This window comes from Euphorbia lathyris, chromosome 10, assembly GCF_963576675.1.
Source record: "Euphorbia lathyris chromosome 10, ddEupLath1.1, whole genome shotgun sequence".
In the NCBI taxonomy this organism is placed as follows: domain Eukaryota; kingdom Viridiplantae; phylum Streptophyta; class Magnoliopsida; order Malpighiales; family Euphorbiaceae; genus Euphorbia; species Euphorbia lathyris.
The window spans coordinates 14828063-14841743 of record NC_088919.1 but is presented as its reverse complement, the minus strand read 5'-3'; the positions used below and the strand labels follow the sequence as shown (position 1 = coordinate 14841743).

The window sequence follows — 13681 nt, the reverse complement described above, 5'->3', positions numbered from 1 at the left end:
TTTATCCTTTCGATACTTCCCACAGAGAAGCTGGACCCACAGAGCCGAAGGGGACTGCCACATTCGCCACAGGAGTTTCATTAATAAGGCTTTATTATTGTCTTCGGCTCTCCTAATGCCCAGACCTCCCATAGCTTTAGGCTGACAAACCTCCCTCCAAGGAACAAGGTGGATTTTCCTTCCCTCCTCAGCTTCGCCCCACAGGAATCTACGATTAATTTTATCAAGATCTTTAAGCACAGGGCCAGGAAGATGATAAGCCTGCATAATGTGGTTGGGAGCCGCACAATTAACTGATTGGATTAGCGTAAGGCGGCCAGCGAGAGAGAGAGTCTTAGCTTTCCACGTGGCACATCTCATATTAGCCTTATCCAAAGTATCTTTAAAAGACATTTTAGATACTCTAGCACTATGAAGGGGAACACCCAGATACTTCCCGAGAGAGTTGGTCAGAGGAATACCCGAGATATCACTCAACCTCTTACAGACTCTTTTATCCATATTGTTAGAGCACATCATCCTAGATTTTTGGATATTGAGCTTCTGACCCGAGGCCGAATAGAAACACTCAAGGATGTCCATAATCAAACTCAACTGCTCTTCATTGCCTTCCAGAAAAATTAGAACATCATCTGTAAAGAAAAGGTGAGTAACCTGGGGGCAGAAACGATTGATAGCCACCGGGTGGAAATTCCCACTATCAACAGCATCTTGGATCAGATGAGACAACCTTTCCATTGCGATAACAAAAAGGAAGGGACTCATAGGATCACCTTGACGGATACCTCTGCCCGGAGAGAATTCCTCTGACATATCCCCATTAATCATAACTTGAAAAACAGGAGAAGAGATGCAAACCTTAATAAGACTCCTCCAACTTTCAGGGATCCTAGCTCTCTCCAGACTCTCCATCAGGAAACTCCAGTTGATGCGATCATAGGCTTTCTCCAGGTCCAACTTAAGAGCCACAATGCCCTTCTTCCCCTTCCTAATCTTCATAGTGTGGACCATCTCTTGGGCAATAACCACATTATCCATCATTTGTCTACCAGGCACAAAACTACCCTGGTTCTGACAAATGATATCCGGGAGAATGCAACGAATTCTGTTAGCCACAATCTTTGTAACAGTCTTATAAAGAACATTACAAAGACTAATAGGCCTCATATGCAAAAAGGAGGAAGGCTTCTCAATTTTAGAAATCAGAACCAGAAGGGTTCTATTCACCAGCCCAATATCTTGAGAGCCATTAAAAATAGCTGGCAGGCAGGCCATCAATCCCATGAGCTTTAGTAGCCCCAATACTAAAAATAGCTTGATCAATTTCCTTCAAGGAAATAGGTTGGAAAGCATCCCGAATAGCCTCCTCCCCCACCATAGGAAAGGTAGCCACAGAATGAGCCCTCTCCAGCTGAACAGGTTCCTCTTTAAACATATCCTTATAGAAATCCAGGGCCAATTTCCGAATAGCAACATCCTCATAGACCCAATCACCATTGGAGTTCTTAATAGCATCAATTCTATTCCTCTGCCTTCTAATGATGGTAGAGAGATGAAAATACCTGGTATTATGATCCCCATCTTTGATCCAGGATTTCCTAGACTTCTGAAACCAAAGAAGCTCCTCCTGCCTGAGCACCGCTTCAAGCTCCTGCTGAAGGGTACGAAGAAGGCCATTCAAACCATGATCAAACCTAACCTCCAATCTACGCTGAATGCCCTCAATTCTATTCAGTAACTTCTTTTTCGTCCTAATGATATGCCCAAAGACATTCTTATTCCACCCCAGCACATTAGTCCTGAAGACATCAGCAGCTTGAAGGACATTCGAATGAGGTTTCCAGTTATCTTGGACGAACTCCTTAAAATTAGGGTGAGATTCCCAAGCCAACTGATAACGGAAAGGCCTCTCACCCTTAGGACGATTGCCTCTCAACAGTCTAAACAAAATAGGACAGTGGTCCGAGTGGCGGAAAGGCAGGTTTAACACAGAACACTCAGGGAAGGTAGTCTGTGCTAAAATATTAGCATAAACCTTATCCAAACGAACAAAGGTACTATTACGCTTCCAAGTGAACTTATGCCCAGAAGCCCCAAGGTCCGAAAGCCCACATAAATTCATACTATTCTTGTGATGAAGGCAGCGATTGACATAATGATGCGAACCCCCTCTCTCATCACCCATAACAGCAATATCATTGAAGTCCCCAGCAACAAACCAAGGCTCAGATATGCTAACACTCATAGAGTAGAGGACTTCCCAAAGACGTTTACGGTTAGCCAAAATAGGGTCGGCATAAACCAGGGTAACAAAAAATGATTTATTCCCCGAAATACACACTTTGCAATGAATATACTGCTTATCCATGCCAATAATATCGAAATGAATCTGATATGGCTTCCAGAAAAGCCAAATCCCACCTGCACGGCCAGTAGCCTCCGATCTAACACAGTTCCAGCTCCTAAACTTTTTAACCACCTCATCTGCTTTATCGCCACTAATCTTAGTTTCCATTAAAGCAAAACAAGAAGGATTAAACTGTTTAATGAGATCATTAACATGGACACGGGTAGCCTTGCTAGTCGCACCTCTAACATTCCAACACAACAAATCCATAGAAAGGAGGACAACTGACCGTACCCACAACCCTAAGATAGGTATTTATTAGGGGCTCCTAAGAGCCTTGCCGAGGTACCCGCAGGCCCTCTCTTTTCAGGTAACACCAAAGAATTAAGGCTACCTTTCTATTTGCCTTTAAGCTTTTTCATACTAGATTTATTAACTCCCATACTTTTCCCGATTCCAGGATCCCCACCCTGACTAGGAACACTAACCTCATTCAACTTTTTCTTCCTTTGATAAGCCAAAGTCTGGGAACTCCCCTGGGATACACCTTTGGATACAAAAAGGGGGTTAACAGTTTCAGTCACCTTAGTTGATGGCTCTATAGATTCTAATCCTGGCATGCTTTGATCAATCTGTTCGTCAACCATGCCAGAATCCCGATCTTCCTCAATAGCCAGGGCCCCTATTAGGGATAGCTTCCACTTTTTTCTGAGATCGCGCTTTTCTGCAGACGAAAGTCTAATCACCGGACAAAGCGGGTCATCATGTTCACCATCCTCAACGTCTGAATCGGAGAACACCTCTTCATAATCCCCTTCCATCCTAACCTCCTCCATACAAGGCTCCTCCACTACCCCCATAACAGTATCTTTCCACGAGAGTTGCCCTATGCCATTATTCCCCACCCTTGATTTGGGAGAAATCGAGTTACCCTGACTCTGAATCCCACACTCCTCACCAACCCTATCCGACAATCCATTTATTTCCTTGATATGACCTAAGGCAGCCTGCACAAGAGCCGCCGCCCTAAACTGACCAACCCCCATCCTGCTCGACCTCGCGCCAGCCCCCTCCCTTGACTGCCCAGCAGGATTGCCGGCAGCCCCTATGCCCGGCCCTGCAGAATCGCCGACATTCCCAGCGCAGTGCCTAGCCGCATCGCCGGCATCCCCTGCACACAGCCCAGCAGGAGCGCCAGCGCTCCCCACGCCAACCCTAACCCCACTGTTGGCGACAACGCCGGCACACACACAAAGCCGCCCCACCCTTTCCGCATCAGATCCCGCCTGCCCGCTGTTGGTGATATTGCCGGCACCCTCATAAGCCCGCCCCGCCTCATCCGCAGCCGAACCGGCCTGCCCAGGAGGCGCCTTCCCCCCCGCGTCGGAGATTGCCCCTGCCCCAGCCGCACGCCCGCGCACGGTCCCCTGTCCGTCGGATCCCAACGATCCTGCCGCGCCGCCAATACCATCCCCCGATCCCCTTGCCTCCTCTCGGCCCCGCACCTCCTTGCCCCCATCCAGCGCAACGCCCCAACCATCCAGCCTTCCCACCCTATCCCCGGCGCCCTCCTCCACCTGATCCGCCCAAGACAAAGCCGGCACCACCCCTAATCCTCCACCCAGCTCCCCCCTCTCCCTAGATCTTTCCCTAATCCTTTTCACCATAAACCCTAGAAGAGAGACAAGAGAGAGAGAGGGGAAAAAAAATACATACATTTAATTTCTACATAGACATTTGCTGTTTATATTTGATACACCAATCAAGGATCATGACTTTGACATGTTAGTCCTATGTATACAACCGGTACTAAATCTCATTCTCTATATATATAATCTTTCTGCTAAATTTTATATAAGTTGTATAATATATAACTTACAAATATATTTTATTTTATATATAAACTGCTCATTTTAAAATGTAGCTTTAAAAATAATTTAATAACTTCTATTAATAAAAAATATTTAATATAAAAATTGTTGGTGCAAATGCGCAAATTGCAGGCTTTCACCCAGTTTCTTTTGACTTGCAACAATTTCAGCACAAATTGCTTAACCTTAATTTAGATTAGCAACCAAAAGTAAACCGCAATTTTATTGCAATAAAGTCGCTAGAACTAGATTCTGGTGGAACTTTAACCCTATATATTTATGCCAGCCAAATATTTCTTCTAATCTAACTCTAATTAAAAAATATTCCATGGGACTGGTCAAGGCAGTGAATGAAATTTTATTATGAACTGCCATATGGATTTATTACTGTCAGATATTAATATGAAGTGGACCTTTAACTATCAGCTTGAGCTTTTAACTAAAACGGTTCAATGACATGGTATCAGAGCCAGTGTGACCAAGTGGTCCTGGGTTCGATTCCTGGCAGCCCCATTTGTTGAGTTATTTGCAGGACATGGTAATATGGGCCTGTGTTGTCACGCTTCAAGCCCAAGTGTGCTTTCGCGTGTGGGGGTGTGTCAGATATTAATATGAAGTGGACCTTTAATTATCAGCTTGAGCTTTTAGCTAAAACGGTTCAATGACAATTACTAATGATCTCAAAACACAATCAGAGGTAATGGTCCTGTTAATACATGCTGAAGTTCAACTACCATGCTAAAATTCAAAAAAACTTTGTTTAACTCCTTTTTCTAAGACTTTTGATTGTAGAATTTCCAAACATCATCTCTCTCCCCCTGTCTCTTTTCTTCTTTTCCCCCTCATTTTGGGTTATCTTAGTTTTGCCTTCAGACATTCTCAAATTCACAGCAGATAATAAAGCCACTGATCTTCTAGTTCGAGGACATATCCCAACCCCAAGCAACTCCTGTTATAGGGTTAAAGTTCCAATTATTTCTATCTTAATTCTTAACCGTTCAGGTTCCCTGTTGGATTTCCAGTTACGTGTCTCTCTGCAAAACAACTTTATCAGACTCGGATTATCTTCAACCTTCGAACTAAACTTTAATCCATCAATCATCAAGTTTGCCTTCCACATACACTCTAGTTAAGCACATAGAAGTTTTCGAAGTACATTGAGAAGAACATAGCAATGAGCCTGAACCACAATTCTTACAACATTACAAAGTTTAAGATTTCAATCCTTAGAACAAAAGCTATCCAGAAGACATGATATATCTATATTAAGCCACCCTTTCTAGTCTTGTCATTTTTTCCCCTGAAAAGGTTTCTTGGGCTCCTAATGGGATTCAAACCAGCTCTAGAAAAGTCATGTAGTGCGATATATTGTCATTTTACCATTATCATCCTGCACAACAATGCAGATATTCGAATATAGCCCCAACTTTCTGAAGTGAATCTTTTAGATCTCCAATTTATATAATGAATTTTTCACCTTCTACAAAAGTCCATTATCAATCATTCATAAGAAGTGTTGGTTTTCCTTCTTGCAAATAATTAATCTTTTCAACACTTAAAGTTCCTTCTTTTTTACCACAAAATCCCCAAAAACCTCCCAAATTTTTTTATTTCTGGCCATTTCCATAGGTTATTTTAGAGGCAGTGCAAGTCCTAGCAATTTCAACTTTTAGTAGCAATAAAACTCATTAACTAGCCAAGAAAGGGTGTTTCAGTATGTGTCACTTGTGGTTTGGAGATCAGAGAACACCATTCTTGCACATAAATATTATAGGTATTAAATGCAGTGTTTTAATGTTAGTGTCAAGGATGGTTAACTGGTACTCATTCAGATCCTCCAACTATCAAGTTATGTAATTTAAGTGCAGTCTTCAACCATTCTATTATCTCTAGGGGGGCAAACAGCTTTTGGAAGAGACATAGCTAATTCTGAGAGATGAGTCTGCACATATTCTCAACCAGATCCAATTTGCACTTGTTTGTAGCTTTACATCATGTCCACCTATTTATAGCTTTGACATTATCTTTCTCTTGTTGGAATTATTGTTATTTGTTAATTTCTAGATGATCAGACAAATGCATTTGGATACGTGGAAGCTCAATCCTTTTAATCAATTTTTCATCCATGTACTTCTTTGGCTTTCACAAGCATCCACCAAACTCTGCCTATAGCCTAAGCCAATCAGATTCAGAAAATTTAGTTTCACTGAAGGATTAAAGCATCTATAAATTGTTTCATTTCATAGGCTTCATATAAGCCATATAACAGAGACCTCATAATGTGATATGTTCTCTTCTGTGTAGCATATGAACTGGCATTGTGAGATTTATTGCCACTTCTACTGCGAAATGCAATAATCTCCTGTTCTTAACTGCTATTGTTATGACAATCGCAAGATATATGATCAATTTTACAGCACCACTACTTCATGTACTTCAACAGCTATTTCAAATAGTTGGTGAAGAACTGCTTTTGTGAGTTGATGTGGGAAATAATATTTCTCTTGCTCCTTTACAATGCCTTACTTTTACTTCTTCAATATACAAGTCATGTAAACTCATGAACAAAGCATTTCTTCACATGAATAGCATATTTCTATTCAATAGATTTAGAAGTCATTAACAACATACCAATTCAAAAACTTGGCGAGGTTCGATGATCGACAAGAGATCATAGCAGAAGAAAGCCAAACTGCTGTTCAAGCGCTTTGCCAAGCTTGAACCTTTCTTACATCGCTCATGAACTTCTGTTAGAAGGCAATCATACAGTTGCATTATGCATCTGAATACAGCTTCTTTTAATTGCATTGGTGGAACATCTTCACCTGTCACAATATGTGAATATAATTAATGATTATAATGCAATTATCCACAGCTTTCATTTTTTCTTTCATTGCATTGATTATCAGAATTGCATTTACAGGATAATGCTATTTATAATTTCTGTCTTGTTTTCTGCACCTAGTGGAAGACTATGGTAGAAAAGACGAGCTTGCTCCAATGCCATGGATTTGACAATGAGCTCAAGAAAAAACCAAGCCATTGCCAAAACATCATCATAAACTGGCCCGACACGGTAGCCTTTGGCCTGCAAAAGAGTCAAAGGAAAGAAAAATTAGGAGGGAGAAGTGCAAAGACAATAAGACAAAGAAATAACATATCACAATGACTGCACCACAAACAAGACACGATATTATGCATTGATGCAATATAACAATAGAGTTCAGAGGATAAATAGTACTATAGTAGTATGGTAGCACTACATTGGGATTTAATAAATAGTTTATCAGTAGAGGAAAACTGCATCTCTAATCAGGGAAAGTTAAAAACCTCTATTCTTAGGTATAGATGACAATCATTTAAATGCGGTTATGGCATTGCACATTTTCATTCTGGTAACCAATCTCTATTCTGTTTGTAGTACTTCACTAGCTAGATCTGGTACATTGAATTAATAAATGATAGGACGCAAGATGTCTTCTGAAGTTCTGATCAAGTGCACTAGTCATACAAAAATTAAAAAGTGTTGGAATGGCACACCTTACTACGAGCCAAGCTTCCCCATACGGTAGATAAACCAGGATAAACTGGAGGTTGACGACCACCAAAGTCATCAAAAGCATAATCAACATAATTAACAAGAAAACGATTTCGTTCAGCATCATCCACTGATTCTTGCTGCACTCTGCAAAACAAACTTTCATTTGCTTTCAATAACCAAATGCAAAAGCAATAAGATGATTTTATACCTGATTGCATTACCATGACAAATTACTCAAATATAGTAAAAGAACAGCTCAACATCTGTTGCCGCCAAAGGAATCAATAGAAGAATTTATGGCTGCCTAAACCTACATACCTTTAGACGTTTCCTACAAGGATTTTCCTTACATTTTAACACCAACAAAATCTAAAAAGTAGTAACAGAAATTACAAGACAGGAAAAAAATGAATGGGAAAAGTTATTACTAGCAACAGAAAATGGCATTGAAATACAAAATAAAATATGTAAGAACTAGTTTTACTTGTGAAGAAGTCCTTAATCTTCCCAATTTGATTCTAAGCACTTCATGATTTGTAAAGGGTATTGCTATATACCGCACCCAAATTCCCTATCACCGCCCCCATTGGACAATTTTGCCCTTGCCATAAAAATTTTATTTTGTCAAAATGGAGAAAATTTTTTTTGAGAGAAACTTTTTTTTTGAGAGAAAATTTAAAATTTAGCCTAAACGGATGCGCCATACCGTCCGACCCATGGTGGTCAGGCGGTATGCCGCATCCGTTCCCACCATGGGTCGGACGGTATGCGGCATCCGTTCCCGCCATGGTGGGAACGGATGCGGCATCCATTCCCACCATGGGTCGGGTGGTACGCCGCATCCGTTCCCGCCATGGGTCGGGTGGTATGACGCATCCGTTTAGGCCAAATTTTGAAATATACAAAATCGTAAAAAATTTAGTGACGAAAAATACTAAATCATTCAATTTTTTGTGACGAAAAATTAAAAATTCTCCTATTTTTTGTGACGAAAAATGCAAAATCGTCATGAAAAATATGTATTATTTTCATGAGTTCTTTGATAAAAAAATATAAATCTTAATGTTTCCGACTCGTAATCATCCATTTTCGAGGTTCGGATTGTCACATATCAATTATTTTCATAATTTTAATTATTGTTCGGGTTTATGATTTTGGAGAGAAAATGCAAAGAAGGTAGAGAGGATTTGAGAAAATTCCACTTTCTTGTTTCAAAAAGTGAGGAGGGCAAATATGTCACAAATGGGCAGTGGACCGGAATTTGGGTGCGGTATATAGCAGCTCACTTTGTAAAATACAGGCTACAGATTTAAACAAGTATAGATTTTTCGCACATGGTAGTCAAACACCTAAAACTTTTTCCAAACAAAGATCAATATTTTACGTACACAATAGAATATTCTAATTTTGACCACTTAAAACTCATAATGTGGGTGAAAAGCACACCTAGTTAAGATATTGACCATCGCTCTGAAGGCTGCAACCTGAATGAAAAGGAACAAAAGTAAGGATGAGATGGCAATGAACAGTTAAAAACCCAGGTACAGCAAGAAACTGCATGCCTGAGCAAAGCTTCAGCTGAAACGTATTGCATGGAAACTTTGATGTTGAAGCCTTTCAACGTTTCAAAAACAGAAAACTCCAGAGAACTTGTAGGAAACATTTCAGGTCATGCTCCCATAATTTTAAAAAATGGAACTCATTTCTTAAAATAAAATATGATTCCAGGAGCAGCTCTGCATATTAACCGATCTCTTAATCAGTTCACCATGCACTTAGCACTTTGCATTTGATTCCTAATTTTTTTATGGATCATCTTCCTCGATCTTTCTTATGTAAGTTTTTTTCATTTTAAATATACAAAAGATTTACATGTATATACCAAATTATAAACTTCATAAAGATACCTGATATTTTTATTATTTACACGTTTTGCTTTCCTATATTTTGAACAAATATAGCTTCCTGGTTTTAGGTTCCATGTCAGTTTCTGTTTCCATGATATAAACTAATTTAATGAAAAAGAGTGGCTTAATAAATAATTACACACCTGAACTTGTAAAGTTTTTCGTTTGACCCCTTGTACTTATATTTTGACCTATCGCACACCTGAACTTGTCAATTTGGACCTATTACACACTTGAACTTGTCAATTTTGGACCTCCGACACTCTTATTTGCTGATTTGGCACCAAGAATTAAAAAAGAACATGTTACATACCATGTCAGATTTGAAGTTTGCAAATCAGCAAATAAGGGCGTCGGAGGTCCAAAATTGACAAGTTTAGGTGTGTAATAGGTCCAAATTGACAAGTTCGGGTATGTGATAGGTCCAAGTATAAGTACACGGTGCCAAACGGAAAAAAGTTACAAGTTTAAGCCTGTAATTCATACAAAAAGCCCCTATCCAGTGAGATGAAATACCTGTAGAGTTTCTCCACCGCTCCCTATAAGATGGAGAAGCATATTCAAAATTGGGTGAAGAAACTGTAGCAAAGCAGTAGAATCAACATTCTTTAGACTGTTGATGGCCTGCATGTCATCAGTAAACACTGTAAATGTGCTACCTCCATTTACATAGAATGAAATACTTGTTTTATAATGCATTTTTAGAGGAAAAAAAACCCAACTCCTTTAGCAAGATTTAGATGCAACACATAATATGCTACCTCCATTTACATAGTAATTATTACATAGAATGAACTACTTGTTTTATAATGCATTTTTCGAAGAACTCCCAACACCTTTAGCAAGATTTTGGATGCAACACATAATGTTCCTACCTTGAAAAGGTGAGTAGAAAAAAAAAATCTAAAATTACCCAAGGAGGAAAAGCTCCTGTGAAAAATATTGGAATAAAGGCAGTCATTTATCAAACTACAGTTGAATTTTTTGGTAAAATCCCATTATCAATCAGTGAAAAGGAACCCAAAGATGGACGTTTAGCCTAGAAGAAGCAAGGAGAAAGGTCCAAGTATCCAATGATTTACCAAATTGAACCTTTCTTACATGAGCTAGAAAAATTTACCTTCTGGCCCTAGTCTCTCTTTGTCAAATATTATATTAAGCCTTTTCATGTTATTATGAGTGGTACAGGAAGAAACTATATTCCAAGACATTGATATATTGTACATTTTGCAGATTCTAGAGAATCAAAGATATTATGTTGGGCAACATGTCATGAACATAAACAAGGAATCCTGGAGAGTACTCAAATAAGATATAAATAAGAAGGATACCTCCAGAAGTTCAGAACCCCAAGGTGGACTTGTTCGAAGAGTGTGCCTATCATACTCAAGGAAAAAATCTCTAATCCGCTCATTTATAGGATACAAAGAGGAACAAAGTCTCAACCGTAATTTAAAAACATTTTTTCCATCTTCCAAATAGTCCAGCCTCTCCTGCCAAAAAACGAACACTATTAAGCTAAATAACAGACTCCCTAACTGATAATGTTAGGATTAAGTTATAAATTAAAAACTACTCCCTCCACTCCTTTTTACCTGTCATTTTTTGTTGTTTTCACTAGGATTAAAAAAAAAAAAAAAAGGGCGGCCCGGTCGCATTACGCGTCCCCGCTGAGCGAGGGTCCGAGGAGGGGTCCCACCACAAGGGTGTATTGGGGGCAAGCCTTCCCTTGCCAATTTAATTGGCAAGAGGCCGCTCCTAAGACTCGAACCCGTGACCTCTGGTCACACGACAACAACGTTTTTACCGTTGCGCCAAGGCTCGCCCTCATTGTTTTCACTAGGATTAAGGAGCATTAATTAGTCTTATATTTAAGATAGATTAAATAATTAAGACTAAATTACCCTTGTTTGGGATTTGAAAATATTCATAACATTAATAGTTATAGTATTAAGAGATAAGGTTAAATTGGAGAAAGAACAATAAATGTCGTTGGAAATACAAAAACATGTAAAATGAAATTTGAATTTTTCTCAAAAGCGACATATAAGGAACTAAGCGAGTAATTTACAGAAATATCAAGTAAGACCACAACATGTGCAGACCTAAATATTAACAGCAATGTCAATTATGAGGGAAATTTTTTATTGTCAAATAGAATATATAAATAAAGAATCAAGATTATAAACACAGTTCGGAAGTATTTGAACTAAAAATTACAAAGAATGAAACAAGACAATGAAACTGGAGAGAATGATCACAGATATTTTGTACCATATATTGATGTTTTAACACACCTTGCCAATATCCTGGAGATAATGTGGAACAAGCTCTCTCATGATCGGTAAAGAAATATCAGATCTTGACCTGGAACAAGAAAATAGCATATTGTCTCTCTCAGATATATATTGGCCAACAATTGTACTTGCAACTTATATCGATTAACGCATCCAGGATTATAATAAGTATATAAGCACCGGATATTGTAAAATCAAAATAACAGTCCAGTAACATCACATCAAATAGGCTATTAGGATAGTAACTCTCTAGCTTGCCCTAACACTTAATTCAGACTAAATAAATACTAGAGCAAGAAAAACACCTAAGGAATCCAAAGTCTTTCTTGGGGAGTGCCTGATTTGAAAAAGAGATGCAAATCACAAGAGGCTCAAGGAAGAGAAAACTTGTGCCCGCAAACATCCGATCTAAGAAGATCATGCCTGAAGTGGTTTTTCAATATGCACAATAATTACTTTTTGTTTTTACCTATATAAATATGTATATAATTACTTCTGGTTGCAGGCTAATATTGCAACATATGTCCCAATATATAAAGTTCAATCATATACTAAAGAACAGGCCCATAAATTACTGGAGAAAATGATGCTGAAGTAGTGGTCATCAACTTATTGAGAGGAAATGACAAAAAAATCCACTAATTCACAGAGTTCTGCAGCATGCAATCTATGCAAAGAAATAAAGTTGTGTATAAGAATTATAAGAACTGAAAAAATGTAAAATTAGAGAGAGAGGAAGGAAAGATAAAAGAGAACACTGTATTGTTAGTATTTATAAGAATAAGAAAGTCTGAAGACTAATTACAGCCATGTACATACTGAGCATGTGTGGATAATGGAAGTGCTGCATATCCAATTACCACCTGAAAAAAAAGAAACGGAAGATGAGCTTATGGCAAATGCTCAAGAAATGAGTTAAAGAACATGAAATGATTCAAAAGTAATAGAGAACTTAGGGAAAAGAAAATTATAAATCTGTCTAAAGTCAGTCTGTCCAGCAGAAACCAGCTCTATAGTAATGGTAACATCAGACGTCCTCTAATATGAATTGCAATTAAGAATTCAGAGCTCAAAATAACTTCTTGAATACAATTGTTCAAAAATATAAAAGAAGAAACAGGATCATGTTCCCTTTTGAGTTAGAAACAAGATATAAGTCAACCAGCTAAGTGATAGATGATCAAGGACTATCTAGTTACCAAAATCCTAATAAGATCTAGTGATAAGCTTGTTATCAAGCCATTCAAGTCACAATATATATAATATATTACTACAAATGTTTTCAACTACCATCAAAAACTCTTAAATCTTATCTGTATTCGGTAAATACTGACAAAATGGAAGGAAAAGAACCATCAGTATTCTGCTTAAGAAGTGTTTGAGCAAACCTTACATTTCAAAATAATTATTACCCTCTGCATTGGATAATATCTATTCACCATAATGCATTTTCGGTTTGAGAAACTTATATGAATCAGAAGATATTATTCTTGTTTCTGGTTCGAAAACCATCTAATCAAGGGATATTTGTATAATATAATAGTAATCCTTTCTCTGTTTTTAGGACATCTTGTATATATCAATGTTGCAAAAAATTTACACAATATAGAAAATTTTATATTATTTATATTTATACAGCATTATATAACCTTGTAGCCCATCCATCAAAAGTAGGATTCCACCAACAGCAACATAATATTGACAATTTGCAAATATGA

General features: G+C 38.3%; 1 protein-coding gene across 4 annotated transcripts in view; it reads right to left on the bottom strand.

Annotated features, from left to right (window-relative positions):
- The window catches only part of LOC136209867 (guanine nucleotide exchange factor SPIKE 1), a 30619-nt gene that overhangs the window by 10020 nt on the left and 6918 nt on the right, over positions 1–13681 (bottom strand). For 2 of the 4 annotated variants that reach the window (XM_066001473.1, XM_066001474.1), the window contains exons 13-20: positions 12783–12826; positions 11964–12033; positions 10998–11159; positions 10183–10290; positions 9206–9243; positions 7759–7915; positions 7180–7306; positions 6850–7043 (exon numbers count right to left, since the gene is read on the bottom strand). In XM_066001473.1, the coding sequence (XP_065857545.1) occupies positions 6850–7043; positions 7180–7306; positions 7759–7915; positions 9206–9243; positions 10183–10290; positions 10998–11159; positions 11964–12033; positions 12783–12826 (900 nt within the window). The remainder of the gene's footprint in view (positions 1–6849; positions 7044–7179; positions 7307–7758; positions 7916–9205; positions 9244–10182; positions 10291–10997; positions 11160–11963; positions 12034–12782; positions 12827–13681) is intronic. The other 2 variants (XM_066001475.1, XM_066001476.1) reach the window with 1 other exon arrangement.